Source organism: Triturus cristatus, chromosome 6, assembly GCF_964204655.1.
Source record: "Triturus cristatus chromosome 6, aTriCri1.1, whole genome shotgun sequence".
NCBI lineage: Eukaryota > Metazoa > Chordata > Amphibia > Caudata > Salamandridae > Triturus > Triturus cristatus.
In genome coordinates this window covers 799840689-799868563 of record NC_140589.1, presented here as the reverse complement: position 1 = coordinate 799868563, position 27875 = coordinate 799840689, and the positions used below count along the sequence as shown (strand labels likewise).

The 27875-nt window shown below is 48.8% G+C and overlaps 1 protein-coding gene across 1 annotated transcript in view; it reads left to right on the top strand.

The window, feature by feature from the left end:
- LOC146817896 (histone deacetylase 2) overlaps nt 1-27875 on the top strand; it is a 166741-nt gene that overhangs the window by 92853 nt on the left and 46013 nt on the right. The window contains exons 9-10 of the mRNA XM_085611383.1: nt 12281-12421; nt 14797-14905. Of these exons, the coding sequence (XP_085467509.1) occupies nt 12281-12421; nt 14797-14905 (250 nt within the window). The remainder of the gene's footprint in view (nt 1-12280; nt 12422-14796; nt 14906-27875) is intronic.

Genomic DNA, 27875 nt, shown 5'->3' with positions numbered 1-27875 from the left:
CCATTCGGAGAATTCAATTTCCTCAATTATACCCAGTGGTTTTGGCCCCTAAGGATGGAGGAAAGAATATTAGGATGTGTGTGGACTTGAGAAGTCTAAACAGGTGGATATGGGTCGATCGCCAACCACTTCCTAATATTTCTGAGTCGATTAATATGCTTGGTGGTGCGAAGGTCTTCAGCGTATTAGACTCATCTTCGGCCTATCGTCAGGTCCCCCTTCATCCAGACTCCAAACACCTTACATCTTTTGTGACACCACTGGGGGCTTTCCGTTTAATCAGAATGCCATTTGGGCTAGCCTCTGCAGCTGCCTGTTTTCAGCACATTATGAAAGTGATCCTGGGAGATATCTCCAGTATCATGTTATTCCAGGACGATATTTTAGTCTATGGCAAGGATGATTCCGAACATGACGGTGTTTTGAGACTCACACTACACAGACTAGCTGAGAAAGGTTTAACTGTGGATCGTTTAAAGTGTAGTATTAGTGTGTCTTCTGCTACTTATTTGGGACAGATTAGATCTGGGGAGGGCATCCGACCAAAACTGGACCTAGCGAAAAGTATTGTTGATGCTCCAACTGACAAAGAGCAAGTGAGGTCATTATTCGGCCTCGCTGAGTTCTATTCCAAATTTATTCATGGTTTTGCCTCCACTGTTGAACCTATCAGAGTTCTTCTTAGGAAAGGAACACATTTTGTCTGGTCACCTGAGTGTGCTGCAGCCTTTAATGCTATTAAGCAAGCTATAGGGAAGATGCCAACCTTTGGCCACTTTGACTCCAAGAAGAAAACTTTCCTAACAGATGCTAGCTTGTGTGGTCTTGGGGCTGTACTCTCTCAGATTGATGGTGGTGAAGAAAGAGTTGTTGCGTTCGCCTCTAGAGCGTTGAAGCCTGAGCAACAGTACTCATGCATTGAGAGGGAAGCGCTGGCCATTGTGTTGGCGGTAAAGCATTTTCTTTTTTTTTTTTTTTTTTTTTTGTAAAAACCTTTATTGACATTTCAAACAAAAGACAAGTATGGGCCTACAACCCCCGGGGCCGGCCGCTAAGCAGTCAGAGTAACAGAAGCACATTTTAATCACAGGCAGCACCTCGGGGAGCAGATTCTCCATGCTAGCATACTCTTGGCCACTAAACAGCCCAAATAGGGACCAGGATACAAAAGGTTTTCATTTTATAATAAGGGATAGAAGGATCAGGTGCCAAACAATTTCCCAACAGCAAAAAATGGCAGGCAGAATAGTAAACGCCAACAATAAACAGCAATCTATCCAGGCAATGGCGCTAAAACCGGAGGTTCAGGATGTGGAGGAATATCACGGCCATTTGCGCCTGCAGTCCCCTGCCCGAAGACCCAGAAATCACCACGGAAATTGAGGCACACATAAAAAGCAGTGATTGGCAGCAAAGGAGATCTACCGTGCTGACCCCAGAAAAGAAGACAAAGAAGAATAAGAGAAGAAAAAGGAGGCCATAGAAACAGAGTAAAAAACTAAAGAATCCCCTCCCCCCCCCCCCCCCACCCTGCACCTCTGCAGATGAGTACGGCCTCCCCCCCCAGCAGTGTGCCTGTCGCCCCGGAACCAGACCCGAAATATAGAAGAAACAGAGAAAATGGAGTAAGAAAGGAAACCCCACCAGACGGGGGAGTAAAGAGAGTATTAATAAACTGGAGGAGGGCCTTCAAAACATGCCCCCGGCTTCTCCCTCCCGCACAATATGTTCCTCCCCAAAGCAAACAGTAAACAAACACAAAATCGATCATGTCAAAGAAAAAAGGGGGAGCATTATGCACCTACTACACTATTAGTTATGTCGTGAGAGCACGCAACCCCTGTGCCCGCCCGCCTGTTAGATGACAACCTCTGAAGGATCAGCCTTATCCTTGGCCACTCTTTGCGAATCCACCCATGCATACCCATCGACCCAGTGCCATGTCCAATGTTACGAGGAAGAGGAGCGTCCAAAAAAGACCAGGAAGCGACACACACCTGTAGGATGAACGTCTCTGGACACCAACACAGTCAACGTTATGGAGGACCATCTTTCCCAGTACTGCCCCAGGATCTGTACTGCACACAAGGTCCAGGAAGGCGGAATCAGCCAGGGCAGGCGACTGTTGCTGGAATGTTGCCTGGGTCACCGGAGGTTGCGCGTGGGACAAAGCCACCACCCCCCGCTCAAATCCAAAACCTCCGGAACAGACCGGACCCACAGCCAGCCGATCACACGTTGGCACATTGTCCGAAGTTTCCAGCTTTCCCCTATTCACAGGGGCGGCCACGACACTGTCCTCCTGTGTGGAGTGTGGCAAGTCCCTGTGTGTCTGGGGACAGGCAGACCGCAACTGTTCCGACGCTGAAGCAACACTATCAAGCTTTCTCCCCAATACCGAGGCGCCGTGAACCAGGGTGGAATGAAGGGCACCGAGAGCTTCGAGAAGGTCACCGTACCCCAGCCCAGCTCCCGGCGCCCGCTCCGCTACGCTCCTCTTAGGCACACACTCCCAATCTTGCGGAGACCCAGTGCACAGGATGATAGACTCCATCCTAGCAAGATGGCCGCCGGGTAGGTTCATCCCAGATTGGGACCGGGACTCAGGCACAGGCGCATCAAGTTCCATGTCACTGGAAACAGGGTTCCGGGGGCAGACAAAAATATATACACAGTGTGTGGCCACAGGTAACAGTCATCCCCACCACGGACCAGCGCCCGCGAGAATCCGGGAGCAGCCCGCGGAAATAGGGACGCGTTACGGACAGCGTCCGGGCAGCTCACCGGCGAAGGCTCAGGCAATTACCGGAGAATCCTGGAATTGCCACCCCGGGCATGCACTCGTTCCGCTACGCTCAGTGGTAGGAATGACCACAGCGAAATTCAGGCCAATATTCGCACCGCTCCGGTACTCCGACTCCACCCAGTCACCAATGGCCGCTGTTGTTGAACTGCCGCCCGGCCTTGTTGTCCACCCGAGGTCCCGGTTCCAGGGTTGCACAGGCCGCAAACTTCAAATGGACATTTCTCCGGCGGTACCGCCGCCAGAAACTTCAGAATCACACGATCGGTTGCCGCTCTCAGCCACCAACACGGGCATATAGCGCAGGCTAAGGATCTCATGCAGGATATCTGTGCGGGATGTGGAGGTTCACGGAGCCGGGAGCCTACGCTGCCGTCCCGATCGCCATCTTGGCTCCTCCCCGGTAAAGCATTTTCAGTTTTACTTGTGGGGCATTCCTTTCTTAGTAAGGTCGGACCACCATCCTTTGATTCAAGTGTTCTCTTGTGCAGAAAGTGAGCTACTTACTCCGAGACTCAAACGATGGAGCGAAGGGTTAGAAGAGTACAATTTTCATGTAGAATATCTCACTGGTTCTGCCAACGAGGTGGCAGATTGCCTATCAAGACTACCTTTTGAATGTTGTGCAGATACACCAGACGCTGATACTGTTAATGTTTGTTGAGTCAAGGAACCTGCCATTCAAGAGTGTGAGTGGAAACATGCTTTGTTGGAAGACTTGTTGCTTCCTGTTACACGTTTTAACATTGAAGGTTGGCCTGACAACAAGAAGATGGGCTCTGACTTATTACCCTTTTGGTCCATCAGGCATGAGCTTACCCTTTGTCAGGGCCAACTAATGCGTGGTGAAAGAGTGGTTCCACCTGATGCCCTTAAGTCAAAGCTCATAAACCTGGCTCACGAAGGGCAGCTAGGAAGAAACCTCACCAAGTCACGTCTCCGTGAAAAGTATTGGTGGCCAAAAATGGATGGCCAGGTGGAAAACGTAGTTAGAGTGTTACCAGTGTACTTCCTGTGACAAGTTCTATCTCCATGATAGTGTCTCATTTGTACAGTTGTAACCTGGAGAGCTGACAGGCTGGCAGCAGGAGATGGTGGTTCAGCATTGAAAGAAATAAAAGACAAGAAACTTACTTGTGTGTCTCTTCTTAACCGCATACTGCTCCCAGTCAGTGTCTCAAGTCAAGTCAAAAAGCTTTATTCGGTTTGTAAGATACAACCATATAAGCAGAACAAACAGTAAAACAAAAAGGTTAGATTATATAGCAAAAAAAGTGCCTTATGCAATGGGCAAAATACATTATTATGTGCAAATTCAACCACTTTCCATACCAAACAAATATTCCATTAGAACTATTTGGCAAAGTGCAATTTCCGCATAAAGTGACAAATGTATAGTGGCTGTGCAAAGAATGCAAAGTGCAAAAAGGTATTATTAAAGTGCAGTATGCATCCACAGTCTACTCCAGTTTAGGAGTACAAAAAAGTTACTATCAGTGCATGATAATGTGCAAAATACGCAAATTAATAAAAGCTACACAGGGCAAATTATTGACTTCCTTATAGTTACACATTTTAACACATAAGATGCAGTGGAAAAACAAATAACTGGGCTTTCTAGAGATGATATTAACTTCATTGCTGTTTTGGTGGACCGAACATTATATTTTAAAAAGATAGGTTTAAGATAAAATTTCCTAAAATGGTAATAAAATTTACAAAACAGTAAAGTGACAGCAGCTTTGCTTTGAAATATTATCGCACGGGCACATGGAGTTAGATCTAATTCTCATATGCGGAAATGACACTAGATGGTGAACAATCCCCAACCTTAAACGAGTTAAAACATATCGATGGGAATTACGTGTTACGATGGTAAGATATGTCCGAAAGCCTTTGATCAAGTTTTAATCATAATAGAATACTGTAGTTATTAGATTTCTAGACTGCCTCTCTGTGGCTGCTCTCTTATATGATAGAAACCTCAGTTTTAGGTCTTTCTTTGATATCAACGCTGCAGCTTCTGGATTCAAGCGGATATTACAATCATATAAAAGATTAAACCAATAATAAATATAGCTCAACCAGGGTATGCGTGATGAATGGTCAAGCCTCAGACAGTCTTTGATGATTGTTTGTGTAAATATTGTTTCAGTTTTAGACCAAATAGAGCGCCAGAGTAATAATGGGCGTAATGCAGCTAAATCCATAACATATTCTATTCCAACTTCCTCGTGAATTAACATAGTTGATGCTGAGGGGGGGGGGCACATAATAATTTTTTTAGAAACTTATTTTCATCGCTCTGTAATGGATTCACGCAATGGTGGCCCCACACTCCCGCCCCATACAGTGCCGATGAGACACACCTGGCGTTATAAATGGCCATCATTTCTTTTATCCTTCTTTGCCCCAATTTGGCGGAGAATCTAAATATACTATTGGTGTTTCTACTCATCTTCATTCTCACAGTCTCGTCCTCATTTGTCCATTTCCATCTCCGTTTGACCGTTTGCATCTTGGCTTTATCAATATAGAATGTGCTAACCGGTTTTACTTTCTTGCCGCAGATCATCGCGTAAGTCTTGGTTTTGTTAACTAACAATTTTCTGTTTTCGATGAATAACACAAATCTATCAATGAGGCGTTGTAATCCAACCTGTGTTTGCGATAAAAGAACAGAGTCATCCGCATATAATAAGATTGGGGTAGCACTCCTGTCTATAATAGGGCATCCGATGGTAGCTGACTTAAAATAGAATCAATTTGATTAATAAATAGTGAAAATAAAAAAGGCGCTAAAACACAACCCTGTCGGATTCCTCTTGCAACTTTGAAAAACGGTGTACATTCCCCCGATGGTCCATAGCGAACTTTACATGACAGTCTTGAGTAGAGCCGTGCTAAAAAATATACGCATTCCTTTGGGGCACCAAGTTCTAACAATTTCCCATAGAATTTTATGATCTACAAGATCGAAAGCGCTGCTCAGGTCTGCGAAACAGAGGAACAGATTGCCCTCCTTAGCGATTGTGTATTTGTTGATAAGGAGGTCAAGGTTTACGCACTGCTCCAATGTCCCCAGACCTTTTCTAAAACCATATTGTGCCTTTGATAAGATTGTGTTATCCATGGCCCAGGTTTCTAATCTTTTTAACATTATTCTACTCATTATTTTGATTGAGGAGTCCAAAAGGGAGATGAGGCGGTAATTACTTGCCTCAGATTTGGAGCCTTTTTTAAAGAGGGGGATAATTAAGGACTGGCCCCATGAAATAGGTAACTGTCCCTCCGCAGTTGCTTTGAAAAGCCTAGTCAGAATAGGGGCCCACAGATGTAATTCGGTTTTATACAAGTCAAGCGGGACCCCATCCGGTCCGGGGGCTTTACCTCCTTTACTATTAGTTAATCCCTCATATACCTCGTCAAGACTTATTTCTAGAGGTAACCTTGGCCATGTGCAGTCATTATCCATTAAAGAATCTAAAACTATCCTACCAGGATTAATAATGTTTAAAAAGTGTTCGGTCCATGAGTTGCAGTCTACATGTGAGGTTATTTCGGGCACTCTGTCATTCTTCAGGAAGGGGCTATTTATGGTCTCCCAGTAGAGTTTACTATTATTTATATCTGCCGCTAGATTAAGGTTGTTCCAGGCCTTTTCTTGAAGGTCTCTTTTCCTCTTAGCAAGGGATACTTTATAAATAACACGGCAGTTTTTAATACTAGTGGAATTACGTGGTTTGGTACTCAGAGCTTGTTTTAAATCATGCAGGGCGCGGGTACAACTTTTATCAAACTACCCTAAATTGATTTCTTTTTTCCCGTTAGGTTTCTTGGTGAGCAGGATTTCTATTGTTTCATTTATCCTTAGAAAGCTATTGAGTATGATGTTGGAATTAACTTCCTCACCAAGGCAGTAGTCTATCTCTTTGCTACATTTTCTTAACACCTCCTCGTGTATTTTATGTGGGACAATCCTCGACCATCTAATCCGCGTACCATTTGGTCTTACGGCTTTGACATTGTTAATACAGTTGTTTCCGTTTATTTGTTTATTACCCCAGCACTGTAATATTATAGAAATGCTATTGTGATCACTTAATGCTTGCTCATTAACCCATAGGTTAGAGTAAGCGGTGTTCTTAGAAAGCAGAATGTGATCAATGTAAGTATTAGCATTTCTCCCTGTAAAAGTTGGGCGGTTAAAATTTTCTCTCTTTTTCGCGCAACTTAGCATATCCAAATCAAACTTTGCTATCATATTATTTAGCGCTGTGCCATAGGCGCAATGTGTGAAGTGTAGGTAGTCAACATCTTCCATATTTCCGCTTTTCCTTCTAATCCCACACAAATCGCTCATTGCAAAAGGACATGGACTAATGTTAAAATCTCCCGCCCATAGAATAATAGACTGGTTGCATGATAGCGCCAGAGCCCTCTCAATTTCCTTTTCCAATGGGGTTAAGATTGTCTCATTCAAGACATGAACAACCAATGTCCGTGTAATACCGTAGTAAAGTGAAAAATAACTGTACAGTCAAAGGGGACCACGAGGGCCTGGCACAGTGAAAAGGAACCTTGGAAGAAAACAAAAACTGGCATTAATATAGGGAGTGCGCTAAATAGTAAATGTCTGGCCACGTATTGGTAATGTAAATTCGACAACATATGTTAAAGGCCACATATCTGAACTACTGACAGGTTATTGCCAGAACCCCAAAAACATCTAATACTTAATGGACCAAGGTAAGCCAGTAATTGCAACACGGAGTACTGCGGAAGGGAATATAAAAACTAGTCACATATTACGAAAACTATTCCTAAAAAAATCACGTGGAGAAAAGTATATAGTGAGGCAGTCAAACAAATAGTCAAGACGGGAGACTCGATAGAACAGACATCAAGTGCGTGTCCCGATGCATATAATACCACCAGGACACAGTGTAACGTAAAAACTGTGATGATGTTTGTGATATTTAGGTTAAGGGGCATTGTTATGAGCCACATACCTGGATCGCTGAAATGCGTTGCCAGAACTCAAATTAGTAGTAAATGGCCATTATAAGCCAGTGGTCTGCGTAGACCGAAGAGAGTGATGGTACCTCTACCATTGAACAGTATACTGATTTATGTACGTATTGAACTTGCAGCCTTGAAAAAGTCGTCTAAGACTAAACACGTCGGCTGTCTTCCAATGTAAAAAACATGCAAGTGCAAGCAATGCTGGATCATTGAGTCTTCAGCAATAAAATCAGGCCTGCTCTAATAGAAGATATCAAAAGACTTTTGTAGTGTTCTGTGTGTATTTATACTATATTCTACCATGGTTAACAGTTTTTTGTCGTCGCATCGTAGCTCTGCTGCCCAATGTTGCTTATTGAATTTTGTTATGTATCTTGCCAACTGTTCTGCGGGGTCCCCTACCCTCACCCTCCTCCCACAGACCGGGGGACACATTCTCTGCTGCACTCCCCCACTAATCCCACCCCCAGGGCCCAATAGTTCTAATAATGATACTACTTAAAACAATACTAACAGTGAACACCAGTGAGGTGCCAATGCATTACTATTTATATGCATGGGGCCTCCTCCTTGCCCATACCCCACCACTCCTGTTTATTTTGGCATCCTGTTGTCCTTTGCCCAACTACTGATTGTGGTGTAAGTGACGGAGGTATCGTGTTCCCCTCCACCCCACCCCAACAAAAGCTTGGGTACCCACCACCCGATTGCGAGTACACATACTGTGCTCCTGCGCCGCACTTGTTTTTGTCAATATAATCCATTGATTTCACTTCTCCCCTTCCACCCCCCCCCCCCCCCCCCCACCTTACCCTTCCATCCCTACCGGGTTCCCTCCCCGTCTCCTCTCCCTTCCCTACTGTCCTTCCCACTTGTCTCAATACCTGCCACGAGCGCCTGCTTGCTGGTCCCGCTTTAGTGTCTTGGACTCTCTTCTGTTACAGACATACAGACTACCTTCTCCCCTCACCCCAAACCTGTTTAATATTGGACACCCTTATCCGACCACTTGCTACCACTACTTAGGGGACATAGATTGGCGATTTATTTATTTTTGCCCTGTGGTGCACTGTGACCCTCCTCAAAATGGCGATTGCCACCCTTCGGATCACATACCTGAATGTTAACTATGTGAAAGGGATGAAGATACTCTCTTATTTGGCCTACAAACACACTGATATAGCCCTATTGCAGGAGATACTCCTCTCTGCCCCTGAGGCTGGCAAACTGAGCGAGATTGGATGGGCACAGTTATCCACAGTTGCAGATCACCTATCCTGGATTCTATTGGAACCCTGCCAGCTGAGAAAATGTGAGCTGGCACTACTCCTAAAGACACTGCCTTGCACGGTGCTTCAGACTTGGACTGATATACGCTCTATAAATACGTATAGGAGATAGGGTCCTGGACGTTGGCTCAAACTATGCCCCTACTGGATTGATACCTAGTTTTTCTTACACTAAACCAACTCTGTTCTGAAATGGCTCCAAACGGATCATTCTAGGAGATAACTGGAACCTAGTGCCATACGCCATACATACCACACCAGCCTTGGTGACGTGTCCTGAAAACAGTACAGTGCAATTCTCCCAGATGTCATGGATGACCAGGTACTGCTTGACTTCTGGTGTGTGCTTCACCCGTCTGACAAGAAATTCTCACACATGTCCCCGGTCCATGTGACAGTCAAGGCTGAACTATTTGGTATCCTCTCAACAGTTAGCGTCTTTAGTGGGTGTTGCACGATATTGGAGGAATCCCTCTCTGGCCATGCACCGGTTGGTCTTGCTATAGTCTGGGGCATGATAAAGCCGATCGTAAACCTTGGTGCCTTTACACGTCATATTACAAACTGCCCAATGAAAAACACCTCCTGAAATCCCATGTAATCACATACTACGAGGAGAACTGGGAATCCGTGACCTCCGCACAAACTCTGTGGGCGGTGGCTAAGGCCACTATTTGTTGCTAGATTATGTGCGACACAGCTCTTGATAACAAACGGCAGAGGAAATGACAGGCCCTTTTAGAGACGGATATTACATCCAAATCACAAGCTCACATGAGCTGTTCCACACCAATCCTCAGGCAGCTGTTAGAAGCTGCAAGGGTGGAATTCAACAACCTGTACACATCCAAGGTGGAATATGTGCTCTATAAACTGCATGTGCAGCATTATGAACAAAGGGAAAAAGCTGGCAGATTCCTAACCTCTCAATTTAAACTCATCCTGGCCATCCGTAGTGGAGCGGGTGATCTGCTTGGCAAGTTCCAAGAAATAGCTTTGGAGGCCCTGTACAGCTCAGAGACTGGCAGAGCACCTGAGGGGGCAGATCTCTTCTTTGCCACTCTCAGATTGTCATGCCTCCATGCCAATGGCAGGGCTCTGCTGGAAGGGGAAATCTCCAAAGACGTGATCTCTAACCTCTTTCAATAAGCCCCAGATATGGTGAATTTCCTGGAGAATTTTATAAATGTCTGAACCCAGACCTACTAGACTCTCTTTATGTTTCATACAGAGGTGGAACGGACGTTTAAAGGTTCGGAGACTGTCCATTAGCTTTGATTTGGTCAGCAACATATTGTTTTCCGCAGGTAGAGGCCTGTTCTGTGGGATGTCGAAGTATGCGAGCAGGCTACCTCTGTGTGTGGTTTTCGATTTGGGGGAATGTAGAACCCCATCTTACATTGTTGCTGGCTGTTCCGGTGCATGGGGGTCCCAGTGGTTTAAGTGTGAAAATAATTTCAGGGGCACTGCTCGGTCTTCTGGGACTGTGGTCGTTAGAAGGAGGGCAGCCCTACAGATGGCTCTCAAAAACCTATTGCCACATGTGCCACCCGGCTTTATTAGCAGATCTCTCCTCCAGTCAGTAATCCATCACTGGCATTCACACACACTGTAGCAGCCTATGAGAATTAGGCCCCTGCTGAGCTCACCAAGCCATTCTTGACCCCCTTATCACTCGCTGGGCGTCAGAGTATCCCCGACAGGTCACGCGGGGCGGCATTATCTATACAATTTCACCCTTCTGTGCTAGATTGGGGCAGCCAGCTATAGGTCAGCATGGTTCCTAGTGTGCTCTCCTCATCAGCTTGGGTTGTGGCCAGAGTGTTTTATCCATCATGCGGCCTTCTGGCAGGCGGGACCACCTCAGGCACTTCAGCACTCTTGCGCTCTTCTCCGTGTCTCCATATGCCTGTATGTGTTTGAATTTGTGTGCGCGTGCAAGTATGCATTTGGATGTTCTGCATTGTTGCCTGGATGCGCTTTTTTCTGTCAGAACGTTTAAAAATATCTGGAAAAGGGCTGGGGCCCCCCCGTAAACTGGATACACTGACCCTGGCGGGTAAGAAACAACAACATGAAAAGACGCACCTGGGCTAGGTGATTAGTAACTTGTGCAGGCAAGACAGTTCCAAGGCAAATACAATAATGATCGCAATATCAGTTTATGATGAATTATCAAAATTATTTATTTTCGATGTATATTTTGTATTTTATATCATAAAATACATCACGTTGAGAGCTTTTAAAAATAACATGCCGCCATTACAACGAAGGACACATAGCTATAATAAGCTAGGCCTGTTGGCCTTGCCTTTGCCCATCAGGACTGTGCGCAGTCTGCTTGACCTACTGTTAAATTCTTTACACAATCTACAGAGAGCAGGCTTTGTCTCTTCCTAGAGTTGTACTTCTCTCTCACCTTATGATGTTGACTTTTTGGAGTATCATTTTGCTTCTGATGGTGTTCTTGAATTGCAATGCAAGAGCGATTTATTTTACATACCAAATGTCTTCTTCGTCATCACACATTAAAGTATTTATCTCATAGAAGCACAGTGTACGGAAATCAGACGTTTTTGTTTTCGCTGTAGCAGTTTTTCGAAGTGCAATCCAGACCTGTTGTTTTTAGGATGCATGAGACCTGCACAGAACTTTTTGGCATTTTCCATTTAGCAGTGGTGGACCAGAGTTGACTCTTGCCAGTTTATACAGAACTGAAAATGCTGATGGTATATTTGCATAGCACTAGCTTAGAGCATGCTGCTGGCATCTCTCCACACTTTAGGTTTCCATGATAAGTGTCAATCCATTGAAATGCTGTTGCACTATGGATATCAAGACTGAGGTTTCTAGATAGATATCATGATTTCGTCTTTTTCATGTAATAAAATATTAACACGTTATTTCCCTGGCTTCATACTTGGTTAAACATAGAATACAACTATGGCCCCGGCTACCTCCCCATTATTATCACTAATTATTACCTATGTCAGGTGAGTGACTCTTTGGTTCATGCTACTCGTTAATATTTTTATTGTGAATGTGTTTATAAGAGTATTCAAGGAAAATTCCTGTACAACGTTCCACAGTTGTAACATTTTTATTAACCTGTTTATTAGATGATAGCTTATTGAACTGGTCTTCGTTTATTTTTCATCCCTAGGTCATGCAAAATGTGTTGAAGTTGTGAAGACTTTTAATTTGCCTATGCTTATGCTGGGAGGTGGTGGATATACGATCCGTAACGTGGCCCGATGTTGGACGTATGAAACTGCTGTTGCGCTGGATTGTGAAATTCCGAATGGTGAGGGTTGAATTTGTTTCCAGCTTTTACATTACGTTGGCTATATTTGGGGTTTGGTTGATCTTCACCCCAAATTCAAATGTTGTACATTTACGCATCCTGTCCACAGGATGCATGATCCAGAGCTCGCAAAATCTCCCAAAATACAATATGTCTGTTTGGAAGCAGCTCATTCAGTCCAGGTTTTCTCTTGACAGGGTAGCATTTCTAGACCTGCTTGTACAAGAAAACCTAAACTACCTGAAAGCAAAGGAAACAAGCATTGGCATAGCCAATAGGTCTCGCCTTTGGGACCTTATAAGTGTTTAGCCATGAAACAGTTGCATAACTAAACACTTATTAGGTCCCAAAAGCGAGACCTATTGGCTATGCCAATGCTTGTTTTAACTGTTGCAATCTATTGAAGCCTCACGGAGAACATCAAAGCGGCCCTGCGGCCGCGAAATTGATCGCGATCAAACATCAAAGCGGCCGCGAAAGTGAAAGTAATGTAATCGCGGTAAAGCGCGACGCGCGCGCCCGCGCACATGCACTGTAGCTCTAGGCTGGCCTGGTAGCACTTTTTGGAGCCCTCACAAAATGTCTCGCCAGACCAGCGCATGCACTGGGTCAGGCGAGACCTAAAAATCAAGGTTGAATGATTACTTGTTACAGATATACAAAAGCTTTTCTAAGCACTGGGGTAGCTAGGAGCTCTTGAACTCATTTAAATGTTATCTGGTTCATTTTTACATTTTGGAAGTAATGTTATATCATTTGTTTGAGCTGCTTACCCATATCATTTCCTCCAAATCCTCATCCCCTGTGTATTTTGTTTGGTATATTTTTCCCTGCAACTAACCTATTTTTTATGTGTACGTCACAAAATTTTATTAATTTAAAAATGTGCTATAACCCGTCTTGAAACAGTTCAGTCTCTTGAGTTATCTTGCAGCAAACTCTCCTTGTTCTAACTTGTATAAACCTTAGATCTAGCTGCTAAGTTAGTATCAGATTGGTTTGTGGCAAGAGTGCAAGAGCACCATATGGAATATAGTATGGATGATGAGTGGAATTTAGAAAAGCTCCAACCTTCCCATTACTATTTAAAATGTTTTTTTTTATATTTGTGAATTAAATCAAATATTTAATAATTTCTGTATATGTTTGATGAATACTTGTTTCTGTATTCTGTGTGCATTGTTTTGACTTTCAAATCATCGAAGCTGCTTAGGCCAGGGTCCATGGCTTCCAGTAATGACTCGGTCGATTCTACTAATGATTTAGTTGGGTTCCCCAGGTCCCAGTAATGATTATGTGTGGGTTCACAGAAGTCAAAGGTTAAGAACCACTGAGATAGACCTTTCAACAAGGAAATAGTCCAAACATGGATTGGGAAACCCGGATCAGACAGAACTGTGCATACAGAAGTATAGAGTTGAGCTGTTAAAACAGCAGTATCAATCATAAGGATCAATGAAATAAAGTAGATGGGAACTGCTTTAAGTGGATAAATATTGTTGGTAAGGCCCAATGCAAGAAAGGCATTTCGTAAACTAATTGGTGTTTTTGCACAAAAATGATTTGCATCGGCCCTTTATTTTACATTGGTGCCTTATTTACTAATCTGTCCTATCACAAAAGAAACATTCTCAGGAGGTCACAATCTCCCACCTCAATAATGTATATGAAGCAAGAGACTTTTTATGACACTCCCCTGCTTTCTAAGCATTCAAGAGTGAGCGGTTGCTTGGAGAAAGAAAAAAGTTGCCATTCAGTAAATAACCTAGTTGGGAGCATGTAGTGTACCCTCTTAGTCAGCGTCCAATTAGCAAATTGGTTACCATTTAAGGCCAGGTGTTAAAAACCTGTCAATTGTGTGCGACTTCAACTGCAGACCCAAAGCATAATGATAAGGGTAGACAACCATTTCATCCTTTTGTGATTCTGAATGAGTCATCAAGCTCAGTCATTCTGTCTTTCTAGTACCTTAGTACATTGTGACTTGCGTTATTGCAGTCTCCAAACCTGTGATTTACCAACCCTCTATAACTTATCAAGTCCTTACTTTAGAATTGAGCACAGGTTATTTTGCAATTTTTGAATTTCTTTCGGTGTATGGATGTGATGCATACTGAAATTCTCAGTTTTTAATGCATGCATGAAAGATACATTCTTTATTATTTAGATCTTTTTTCTTCTTGTGTCATTATTGCCTAAAGTGCAGTCTGATTTACTTCGAACATTAATCATAAAATGTGATTTGCAAAAAAAGGCAAATGTTTAGAATTGTTGTGAAATTTTAACCAGCATTTAAAGTAACATCTGTTTACTAAGTTCTGCAGATTATGCAAATTCATTATTGATTCTCATTCACCCTTGTTTTTGTCAATTAGAATTGCCATATAATGACTACTTTGAATATTTTGGACCAGACTTTAAACTCCACATCAGCCCTTCGAATATGACAAATCAGAACACGCCAGAATACATGGAGAAGATAAAGTATGTTTCTTTTTAGTTTGTGCATATGTTTGGCTGTTAATTATGTCCAATATTTTTCTCTTACCAAGCCAGGAGGATCGAGACGTATTTTGATGTATTGTCAGTTTTTTTTTGTTACCTGAGCTGGTAATCAGGAAGCTGTATAAGTGTGTTTCTGCATCCTCGTGCATTACCACTCTTCTAACAACTCCACTGGCTTGGAGAGTAGTTCAACAAGCTGGCAGAAGTGAAAGCTGAGAATCTGCAGTTTTAATTAAAGTTGCATAGAAGGCCAGCTTCCTTTTTGATCGGGCTATATCTTGCCTCGTATTTTTTCCCCCACTACCTCCTGGTGCTTCCTGCAGGACTGATGTGTATTACCGTGAGATTAGGGTGTTAGCTTTGTCTTGTCCATTGTTTTATACTACATGTATTTTGTTTTCAGTATAGTTGCTTTATTAATTTCAACTAACAGCCTAATTCAAGGACTACAGGCTCATTTTTGGCCACCAACTATGTTAAAAGATGTAGCTTCTGTCTCAGCTATGACACTTTGTGGGAAATTATATTTCCTAAGGCTGACCTAACTAGAAATGTCTGGTGTGTTGTCTCGGCATATTCTCACTTATTCTCTTAATGCTTGCAGATCGAGTATACCCCTTTTGGGAATCTTTCAGACATACAGGGTTGCTTACAAATGTTTGTCCTAAAACACTTTTGCCTTTAAAACTTTGTAAGCGCTGCTGTGACACTAAGTCTTTGTTACGTTCGAACCCAGAAATTACAAATAGTCTGTAGCCAAAACTCACACACCCATGCCTTTGATGCTGAGCAGTCTCTTCTTTTCAACCATAATTTTGAAGTTTTCTGCACTGAGGAGAATCGCAGATACTTATTGTTGGAGGGAGGACCACCGGGGAGTCGGAGGGACTACTCCGGGCACCTTCCTACCGCCAAGTTATAGCCGAGCGCCGCTGAGAAGCCTCCGAGGAGAGGTCCTTCTCCTATAATCGTACTAGGCCCAGTAACACCACCACACAGGACTCCGGATCAGTTGCTTATCTTGGTTCTTTATATAAAAAAAGGAGGACGTTCAATATGTACAGTGGGATCGAAAGATCCAGTAAGAGTCTCAATGTCTTGGAAGGGAGCGGGTAGCGGGACAGTCTTAGTACCAACCAGGTACGGGAGGCTCTGCACCAGACCTTGGATGCTGGACTCAGAGCGGCTCGGACGTGGAGAGCCGCGACGGCGTCAGCAGGGCTCGGGTGGTAGTTCCGCTTGGGTCGAGCCGCGACACAGTCAGCAGGGCTCCGGTGGTAGGTCCGCTTCGGTCGAGCCGCGACGAGGTCAGCTGGGCTCTGATGGTCTGTTGCAACAAGGTCGGGCCGCGACGGCGTCAGCAGGGCCCCAAAGGTTCGTGAAGGTCTTGTAAGCACGATGGAGCCGCGACGTCGTTAGCAGGGCTCAGCAGGTAGTTTCAGGAAGAGTCTTTCTCCGTAGGGTCAGCCGCGATCCGATCAGCAGGGCTCTTGACTCCAGGATACAACTGACTTCTTGTTGTCGGTTCGCCCCAGATATAGGTCTTGAGCCCTTTAATGTCCGGACCCTTGCGCCCAGGAGGGCGGAGAGGCCGGGTAGGGCGCGGCCAGACGCCCAGCAGGAGAGGCGCCAGGCCCCAGAGAGCTGTGGGGCGGTCGCACCTAGGTGTGGAAGGACGGTTGGGGGTCCCATCGATACTGCCCTCCGCCGGGAGTGGGAAGGGCTCACGTGGTATCCCCCGGGCCAGGGGTGGGCGCCTCGATGTTGGGCCTCGCTGGGACCGAGGCCGGGTAGAGCAGGGTCACGGAGGTGGTCACGTGAAGTGACGTGCAATCCAAGATGGAGGAGCCCCGTGGTGCATGGGACCTCGTGCGGCTGAGCGAGAGGGAACAGGACCACGCCACGAGGCCGGCTCCAACACGCGTCCCCCCCCAGCTGAAGGCAGGGAGAGTCACCCATCTCCTTGGGGATTCTCCTCGACGAGGCGGAAGAATCGGGACAGGCCGTCAGCATTGGCGTGGTCGTTGCCGGGCCGGTGTTCCACGGTGAAGTCCATCCCTTGCAGCGAGATGGACCATCGCAACAGTTTGGGGTTCTCGCCCCGCATTTGCATGAGCCACCGCAAGGGCCGGTGGTCAGTCTGGACCCTGAAGTGGGTGCCGAAAAGGTAGGGCCGGAGCTTCTTGAGATCCCATACCACCGCGAAGGCCTCCCGCTCGATGGTGCTCCACCTCTGTTCTCGTGGCAGCAGTCGGGGGCTGATAAAGGCTACAGGTCGGTCGAGGCCCTCGGCGTCCATCTGGGAGAGGACCGCCCCGACCCCGTACTCTGATGCGTCGGTCTGCACCACAAATTCCTTGCTGTAGTCAGGGGCCTGTAGCACCGGGGCAGCACACATGGCCGCCTTGAGGGCTTCAAAAGCGGTCTGGCAGCGGGGCGTCCAGTGCACCACCTTGGGCTGTTTCTTGGAAGTGAGCTCTGTAAGGGGGCCCACAATGCTGCCATAATCCTTAATGAATCGCCGGTAGTAGCCTGTGAGGCCTAAGAAGGCCCGGACAGCGGTCTGGGTTGCGGGGGGCTCCCACGCCTGGATGGCATCGACCTTCAACTGGAGGGGCGCTACCTGGCCACTCCCCACCTGGTGGCCCAGATAGGTCACAGATCCTTGACCGATCTGGCACTTACTGGCCTTAATTGTGAGCCCGGCCCTTTGGAGAACGGCCAGGACTTTGCCGAGGTGTCCCAAGTGCGCGGCCCAACGGTCGCTGAAGACTGCAATGTCGTCGAGGTAGGCCGCGCTGAAGGTTTCTAGCCCGGCCAGGACCTTGTTTACCAGCCTCTGAAAGGTCGCTGGGGCGTTCTTCATACCGAAGGGCATCACCCGAAAGTGGTAGTGCCCATCGGGGGTGGAAAAGGCGGATCGTTCCTGGGCGCCGGGAGTGAGCTTGATCTGCCAGTACCCAGCGGTGAGATCAAAGGTGCTTAGGTAGCGGGCGGCCCCTAAGCGATCGATCAGCTCGTCTGCCCGGGGCAGGGGGTGGGCGTCGGTCTTGGTGACTGCGTTCAGGCCCCGGTAGTCTACACAAAATCGGAGTTCCGGAGAAGTACCGGGGGCGGCGGCCTTCGGCACCAAGACCACTGGGCTGGCCCACGGGCTGTCGGAGGGCTCAATGACTCCGAGAGCGAGCATCTTGGCGACCTCGGTCTGTATGCAGGCCCGGACTCGGTCAGGTACTCTGTAGGCGCGATGTCGCACAGGGGGGCTGTCCCCGGTATCCAAGTCGTGTACGCACCAGGGGGTCACCCCGGGCGTGAGAGAGAAGAGGGCAGCGAAGGGTTGCAGCAGCCTCCGGCAGTCATGGTGCTGTTCTGGGGTCAGCGTGTCGGAGAGGTGGACTCCCTCTAAGGAACCGTCTTGGCCCGAGGACCCCAGGAGGTCGGGCAGGGGCTCGGAGTCGCTTTCGCCCCCATCATCAGTAGCCAGCAGCAGGCTTAGTTCAGTTCGGGCAAAGTGGGGCTTGAGCCGGTTGGCGTGCAGGACCCGGAGGGGGTTCCTCGGGGACTCCATGTCGACTAGGTAGGTGACGGGGCTCTTCCTCTCAACCACCTTGAAGGGCCCGGTCCACTTGTCCTGCAGGGCGCAGGGGTCCACGGGTGACATGACCCAGACTTGCTGGCCTGGCTCGAACTCGATGGTCGAGGCGTGCGCTTCATGTCTTCTTGGCTGGCTTCAAGGTTGGCTTCTGCCAGGGCCCGGAACTTCCGAGTCTGGTTCCGCAGGGTCAGGAGGTACCGGTAGACGTCGGGAGGGGCATCTTGGACTTGCGCCTCCCAGCCCTCCTTGACCAGGCTGAGGGGCCCTTGGACGGGGTGCCCATACAATAGTTCGAAGGGGCTGAAGCCCAGGGATTTCTGCGGTACCTCTCGATAGGCGAACAGGAGGCAGGGCAGCAGGACATCCCACCTCCTCCGCAGGGGCTCTTCCAGACCCTGGATCATCCCTTTTAGGGTCCTGTTGAACCGCTCGACCAGTCCGTTCCCCTGGGGTTGGTAAGGGGTAGTGAATCTGTAGGTGACCCCACATTGTTGCCAGAGGGATTTCATGTACTTTGAAATAAAGTTCGTACCCCTGTCGCTCACCACTTCTCGGGGGAACCCCACCCTGGAGAAGATGCCCATCAGGGCCCGGCCCACCACTGGAGCTGTCACAGTGCGGAGTGGGATGGGTATCGGGTGGCGTGGTCGACCAGTACCAGGATGAAGCGGTGTCCTTGGGCGGTTCGGGGGTCGAGGGGCCCCACGATGTCGATCCCCACTCGTTCGAACGGGGTGTGGACGGCTGGAAATGGTTGGAGGGGGGCTTTAACTCGACCCCCAGTTTTCCCGCTAGCCTGGCAGGTCTGGCAGGATCGGCAGTGGTGGTCCACGTCTCTTCGCATTCGGGGCCAATAGAAATGGGTCACTAGACGGCTGTAAGTCTTGTCCCGCCCGAGGTGTCCGGCGAGGGGCACGTCATGCGCCAGGTTCAGGAGGAACTCCCGGAACCGGAGGGGAACCACCAACACCCGGCCGGCTCCCAGCTCGGCGATTTTCTGCTCGCTGTATAGTAAGTCATTGTCCCAATAGACCCAGTGGGTTCCCGTGGGGTCCCCCGAGGCCTGGGCGGCCGCTTGCTGTCGGGCCCCCTCGAGGGATGGGCAGACCTTCTGCTCCTGCTGGAATTGTTCGCGGGTGGGGCCCCCATCGTGGCGCCACTGGGCCAGCTCGGGGATCTCGCTGAGGGAGGCGGCCTCGTCGGGAGACAGTTCAGACGGCCCGGCCTCATCGTCGGGTTCCTCCGTGCCGGAGGAGGGTGATAGCTCTGGGCCCGTAGGCTGGTCGGTGGCCGCGGCGGGTTGGGCGGTCATGGACCGGGTGGTGGCGCAGGCCCACTCAGGCAGCCCTAGCATCCCCAGATGCTCTTGGCGTTCCACCTGGGCCCAGGGGGAGCTCTCTAGGTCATTCCCCAGGAGGCAGTCCACGGGGGCGTCGTCGCGGACAGTCACTTTTAGGGTGCCGGACACTCCTCCCCACTCGAAGGGGATCCTGGCCATCCGGCACATGCTTTCGGTGTTGTCCGCGGTCCGGACAGGGCATAGGACATGTGGCAGGATTTGTTCGGGGGTCACTAGGTGGCAGCGTACAGCGGTCACGCTAGCCCCAGTGTCCCGGAGGGCTTCGGCCCGTCGTCCGTTGATGGTGACCCACTGCTGGTACTTCTGGGTGTTGCTTGGGATGGCCGCTCGGGGCACCATTTCTCGGGAGCCCAGGCAGACGAGCGACATGGCAGCTGGTTCCCACTCGGGGGACCCGTCCTCGCGGTTGTCCTCCTCCTCTTCTCCTTCCCCCAGGGCAGCGGCGGCTATTTGTCGGGGAGGTGGCCCAGTGGTCCCGTTTCGTCGGTTCACGGGGCAGGCCGGGTCGCTCGCATAGTGGCCGGTCTGCTGGCAGCCGAAGCAGGTCACTGGTGGTCGGGGTCCCGGTCAGGCGATGGGGGTCCCCCTTCGGCCCAGGGTCGGGGACGTGTGGTTGGCGGCTTGGCCTCGTGGCGGGCTTCTGGGCGGTTCGGCCAGGAATTCTCGGCTGCGGTGGGACCCCCCTCCTCCGCCCCGCTGGCGAGGAGGTCCCGTGGTACTCCGTTGGTAGTCATCCACAGGGTTCCGAGGGAACCCTTGTGTTGACCCATCGGTCTGCTTCGGCGGCGAGCTTCCGGGGCTCGGTCAACTTGCTGTCCAGGAGGTGTTGCCTTAGTTCTACAAAGCAGTTGTTGGCGAGGTGCTCCCAGACAATGAGGTCGAACAGTTCATTGTACGAGGTGACCTTGCTCCCTTTTATCCACCCTTCAAAAGCCCGGCTGAAGTCCACGTACTCGACCCAGGTGGTACCGGGGAGCTTCTTGCAGTCCCGGAAGCGCTGCCGGTACATCTCGGCTGATAGTCCGTAGCGGGTGAGTAGGGCTTCCTTCATGTGATCGTAGGAGGTCATCACTGCGTCGGGGAGTTGCAGCAGGGTATCCCGGCCCTCGCTGAGGAACCTCCCCCATAGGCCGGCACCCCAATCCTTCCGGGGTACCCGATGGGAGGTCATGGCTACCTCGTAGGCTCGGAACCACTGCTGGATGTCGTCGTTCTTGTAGTACTCTTTGACGACATCCTTGGGGATATGAACCTTTGGCTCGGTCAGTGGCAGAGCGTCCCGGGCCCCGGGGGTGCTGGTCTCCCCTGTTTTGGATTTCAGTTCGAGTTCTTTGAGGCCCCTCTCGTGCTCGAGGGTTAGCCGTCTCTCTTCGAGTTCCCGATGCCGTTTCTTTTCCTCGATTTCCTCTTGCAGCCGTAGTTGCTCCAGGGCTATTTTCTTCTCCGCCAGCTGGAGCTCGCCGTCCAGCCGGAGTCGTGCGAGGTCCATTTCGTGTGCCCGGACCCTCTCCCGTTCTCGCATTTCTTATTGGGATAGGCGGGCTTCGGGGATGCCTCGCCCCCCATCTGTCGGGGTTGTGGTCGGCAGGTTTTCGTCCCGGGCCGAGGTCCCTTCGGTGTTGGGTGGAGTGGCCTCGGCTTCGGCCCAGGCTTTCAGGGCTTTCTGCATTTCTTCCTTGGTGCCCAATCCTGTGGTTGGGATCCCTTTGTCTTTGCAGAATTGTTTTAGTTCTTTGTGGGTGTATTCTTTCAGCTTTTCCAGCTGGAAGGTTGCGGCCACAGTTGCTTCTTGGCCGTCCATGGTTCCCTTTTCTTTTTCCGTCTGGTTAGGTAGTGGGTGCGTTACTTGCTTGTACGATTGCGTCTGGCTCGGATCCCGTCGCTGGCCACCAAATGTTGGAGGGAGGACCACCGGGGAGTCGGAGGGACTACTCCGGGCACCTTCCTACCGCCAAGTTATAGCCGAGCGCCGCTGAGAAGCCTCCGAGGAGAGGTCCTTCTCCTATAATCGTACTAGGCCCAGTAACACCACCACACAGGACTCCGGATCAGTTGCTTATCTTGGTTCTTTATATAAAAAAAGGAGCACGTTCAATATGTACAGTGGGATCGAAAGATCCAGTAAGAGTCTCAATGTCTTGGAAGGGAGCGGGTAGCGGGACAGTCTTAGTACCAACCAGGTACGGGAGGCTCTGCACCAGACCTTGGATGCTGGACTCAGAGCGGCTCGGACGTGGAGAGCCGCGACGGCGTCAGCAGGGCTCGGGTGGTAGTTCCGCTTGGGTCGAGCCGCGACACGGTCAGCAGGGCTCCGGTGGTAGGTCCGCTTCGGTCGAGCCGCGACGAGGTCAGCTGGGCTCTGATGGTCTGTTGCAACAAGGTCGGGCCGCGACGGCGTCAGCAGGGCCCCAAAGGTTCGTGAAGGTCTTGTAAGCACGATGGAGCCGCGACGTCGTTAGCAGGGCTCAGCAGGTAGTTTCAGGAAGAGTCTTTCTCCGTAGGGTCAGCCGCGATCCGATCAGCAGGGCTCTTGACTCCAGGATACAACTGACTTCTTGTTGTCGGTTCGCCCCAGATATAGGTCTTGAGCCCTTTGATGTCCGGACCCTTGCGCCCAGGAGGGCGGAGAGGCCGGGTAGGGTGCGGCCAGACGCCCAGCAGGAGAGGCGCCAGGCCCCAGAGAGCTGTGGGGCGGTCGCACCTAGGTGTGGAAGGACGGTTGGGGGTCCCATCGATACTGCCCTCCGCCGGGAGTGGGAAGGGCTCACGTGGTATCCCCCGGGCCAGGGGTGGGCGCCTCGATGTCGGGCCTCGCTGGGACCGAGGCCAGGTAGAGCAGGGTCACGGAGGTGGTCACGTGAAGTGACGTGCAATCCAAGATGGAGGAGCCCCAAGGTGCAAGGGACCTCGTGCGGCTGAGCGAGAGGGAACAGGACCACGCCACGAGGCCGGCTCCAACACTTATGTTATAGAAATAACCGGTGACTTATACAGCTGTACATAGCGATATCACTCTTGGCTATGCCGGAGTACTTCCTTAGAAGTTCTTTTCTGGTACTGAGAGATGTCTACCAAGCCCCACTCAAGACTTGTTAAATGATCCATTATCACATTCTAGAAGTGGGCCATTATCCCAGTTTTGTGCATTCAGCAAAACTCGTACACTTTCAGTGCTTGTTAAGCCAACGTAACTCCATCAAACGAATAATATGTTCGAGGAATTTGAGCTGCAGATTGTACACTTTGCATAGATCGCCATCTGGTGTTGGGCTCGAATGTTTGCATGTTGTTTTTGTTTTCGAAGAAGTGTCGTAGTCACGAGGTTGGTGACTCCTCCTTCGGTCAGCAGTGCACATGGGCATCGTTTTTTTCCGCCATTTGGTTCGGATGTGACTTGCTGCGCTCCGGGCCGGTGTCGTTATCAAACCCCCTTTAGACGCGCAATCACAGCTAACCAAGGGTATTGTCTCGATCGCGTATCTTTCGACGCGGATCCTCAACGACGGCTTTCATAAAACTTTGACGCCTGCGAACTTAGATGCGGGCCGCTGGGCCTACCCGTGCCGATAACGACGGACGTCGACGTAACGGACTCCCTTTAAAAAATGTCCCCAGTGTGGTGCTAAATTCCCACACTCAGACCTCCATCCCGATTGTAATCTGTGCCTCTCTCCAGAACATCAAGAGGACGACTGTGAGGCTTGTCTATCCTTCAAGTCCAAGAAGACCATTCGATATCGTCTAACTCGACGCCACGAGATGTCCCGAGGCACAGGTTCCGTTCCGGATATCTTCTATCCAGGTCCTGATAGCCTTCCGGAACCAGAACAGGAAGAACAGGTCCCGGACTCCGAAGCAGATGACTCCGACACCGAAGATGATGTCACCCCGACTCAAAGGGACGTGAGTACCGAGACCCCTTCCCCACCCAAGCCCATACCAAAGGCTCCGGTGACACCTTCGCCTCTGGGCTCAGATCCACACCGAACAAAGACTTCGAGCTCCCCGGCTCCGAGGGGAAAAACAAAAGCCTTCCGGCTCCGACTCGAGCCAGCCACCCGTTGCCGAAAAACCATCTTCAGCACCAAAGGGTAAGTCTTCCGAGATACCGTGCCCCCCCTCCACCGGCCCCGGAAAAACATTCGGCACTGAAACTGCCGAAAAAACCCTAGGCTCCGAAGCAGCTGGATAAGACCTCGGCACCGAAGACCTTGGAGCCGAAACCATCTAAAGAGAAGGCTTCCATAACTAAGCCTCCCAAACAAAAACCTCCGGAGCCGAAACCTTCCGCACCAAAGGTCTCGGAGCCAGGTAAAGCTTCTATATCGAACACTGTTGCTAAACAGCCAAGACCAGTTTACAAAGACAAATCTTCCACTCGCAGAAAACTATTGATTCCAAGGAACTTTTTCTCCCGGATCCGAAGCAAATCACCATCTTAATTCATCCAAAGACTGGTCATATAGTTACTTTGCTACCTACAAAGAGGAAACCAGAACATTTATCACATGCACCGATTCCTCTAAAGAAAATACACATGGCCACTAATACTTCGCCACCACCTTCAACCCTCCACCAATTAACCCTAACCTGCTAATTTCTCCAGCACATTCTCCACAACTGGAGGATAGTGACGATGCACATGGGGATGGGCAAGAAGATGATAATATAATACCATTACACACTGAGGAGCCTGATGAGTCCCCACAGGATCCAGACCCATGGCATGATTTTTAATACCGATCCAGATTTACATAATAATCCGAATTTTTACCCCTCAAAACAATCTCCACCGGATGACAATGTGGGCTTCGCCCAATTAATAAATAGGGCCGCAACATACCATGGTGTCAAACTACACCCAGACCCTGTAGAAGAGGATTTCCTTCTAGAAACCTATGACCAATCACAAAAATCATCCCATGTCTTGCCAATGCTAAAAGGTCTTCTTAGACATGCTCCTGAGGTGTTCAAAGACCCCAACTACTGGAAAATAGCCAACACTCCAGCCCTCTTGGCAAGACCTGACAGGGCTCACTATGATGAGCTAGAAAAGCTCATTCAACACTTACCTCAACAATATAAGGATAAAGCCAATGACCTTATACAGGAAGGCAAACTGATCACTAACACATCCATCAAATGCACGCACAACGCAGCAGACACCGCGTCCCGCGCAGTAAATACCAGTGTTTTACTACGCAGACATGCCTGGCTCGGGATATCTGGCTTTAAACAAGTGCCTTAATCGGCCTTTTGACCATGAGCACCTCTTTGGCCCTGCAGTGGACACATCTTTAGAAAAATAAAGAAGGGGACAGAGACTGCCAAGTCAATGGGAGCCCTGCAGTCAACCTCTAATAGAGGCTCCTTTCGACGCTCATTGTATAGAGCAGGCTCTAAAACAAATGCACCAGAACACCCGTCCTCATCCTACAAAAGTGCCAACCAGGGCTCTTTTTCCAGAGGTTACTCTAGAGTAGGTTATAGGGGTAACAACAAGTGCAGAGGCAGGGGTAATAACACCCGCAGCTCCCCTAACACCAAACAGTGACTTCCCAGCCCTTCCCCCTGATCATCCCACTCCTGTTGGGGGACGCCTCTCACAGTTCCTGCCCGTCTAGAATTCCATCACAACAGACAAGTGGGTAAGGCAAATTATCCAATATGGTTATTGCCTGGAACTCCCTTCTACCACCCCTCTAACATTCCTCCCAAACAGCGTCCAATGTCATCAGAACACCCGACGCTTCTCAAACAAGAGGTTCTTGCACTATTACAAAAACATGCAATAGAGCCAGTTCCCGTGCCTCATTAAGGCACAGGGATCTATTCCCTTTATTTTCTAATTCCAAAAAAGGACTGCTCTCTCAGGCCAATACTGGACCTCAGACCATTCAACTTCTACATCCAATCGGACCACTTCCACATGGTCACTTTACAACAAGTGCTTCCACTACTTTAGCAAGGCGACTTTCTCTCCACTCTAGATCTAAAGGACTCCTACTTCCACATTCCCATTCATTCAGCTCACAGGAAATATCTCAGGTTTGTGGTAGATGGTCAACACTATCAATTCAAAGTTCTACCATTTGGGGTCACCACGGCACCCAGAGTTTTCACCAAGTGCCTCGCAGTGGTTGCAGCCCATTTAAGAAGACAACACATTCATGTCTTCCCCTATTTGGACGACTGGCTCATAAAAGCAAAATCCCACAACAGCTGTGTTCAACACACGCTCAGCGCAATACAACTGCTTCACAGTCTGGTATTCACCATAAATCTGGGCAAATCTCACTTCCAACCGTCCAGAATACAACAATACCTAGGAGCTACAATAAACATTTCCACAGCCCTAGCATACCCCAACCCAGTCAGGATAAGTGCTATACAAGCGCTAGTCCAAAGAATTCAGCCACAACACTCACTACCAGCATGAGTGTTCATGCAATTAATAGGGATGATGGCCTCTTGCATTTTTCTCGTTCCTCATGCAAGACTACAAATGTGTCGATTACAAGAGTGTTTGGCACGTCAGTGGAACCAGGCGCAAGGGCAGATAACAGATCTGGTGTTGGTGGACGACCGCACACATCGCTCCCTACAATGGTGGAGCACACAGAACCTTTCCAAAGGGTGGTCATTCCTCGAGCCAGTTCCGCAGACAGTGCTGACAACCGACGCATCGCTCACTGGCTGGGGAACTCCTCTCCAAACCCATACCATTCAGGGTATTTGAACCCCCCCCCCCAACAAAAACAACTTCAACTACCTGGAATTGTTAACAATCTTTCTGTCGTTGAAATCTTTTTAACTACACCTTCTGGGCAAAACTGTCCTCATTCGTACGGACAACATGACATACAAAAGCAAGGAGGAACACACTCCCTTCAGCTCTCACACCTAACTCCGAGCATATGGATATGGGCCATTCCGAAAAAAGATATACCTCATTGCAGAACATCTCCCAGTCGTACAAAATCCGATTGCAGATCTGCTCAGCCGTCAAGCACAGCAGATCCACGAATGGGAACTTAATCCTCAAGAAGTTCTTCCATTCTTTCGCATGTGGGGACACCCAGAAATAGATCAGTTCGCCACACATCAAAACGCAAAATGCCCATACTTCGCATCCAGGTACCCACACCCATTGTCCAAAGGCAATGCGATATGGATGAATTGGTAAGGCAAATTTGCCTACGCTTTTCCGCCTTTCCCACTCATTCGGTTAGTGATTCGGAAAATCAAACAACATTCTCTCACAATGATCCTAGTTGCTCCAACATGGGCAAGGCAAGCTTGGTTCACAACTCTATTGGAACGATCAGTAGTACCACATCAAAAACTACACCTCTCGTCCAAACTGCTTTAATCAGAACCATGGCGAGATAAGACACCCAGATCCCAATCAACTCAACCTGGCGATCTGGCACCTGAAATCTTAAGAGTTTGGCTATCTCATTCTCCCACCAGAATGTATGAATATTATCAAAGAAGCTAGACGCCCTACAACAAGGGCATGCTATGCGGCAAAATGGAAGCGATTCGTCATTTATTACACGCACAACAAGATCAACCCACTAGATGCTTCCATTCAGAACATCATCTGTTACCTCTTGCATCTACAACAATGTAACCTAGCATATACATCTATTAGGTTACATCTAGCCGGCATAGCCTCCTACTTACAAAACAGACAACACGTGTCCTTGTTTAGAGCTATCAAAGCTTTTATGGAAGGCCTTAAAAGAATAATTCCACCAAGAGCTCTGCCCTCTCTGGTGTGGAACCTTAGTGTAGTCCTTACCAACCTCTCCCCAAATGTGAGCTACAGTTCCTCACTTGGAAAGTAGCTTTTCTAATTACTATCACATCTCTCAGAAAAGTCAGTGTACTCCAGGCATTAACTATACAAGAACCATTTTTACAAAACCATCATAATAAAGTGGTTCTTGGGACTAACCCAAAACTTTTACCCGAAGTAGTATCTGCCT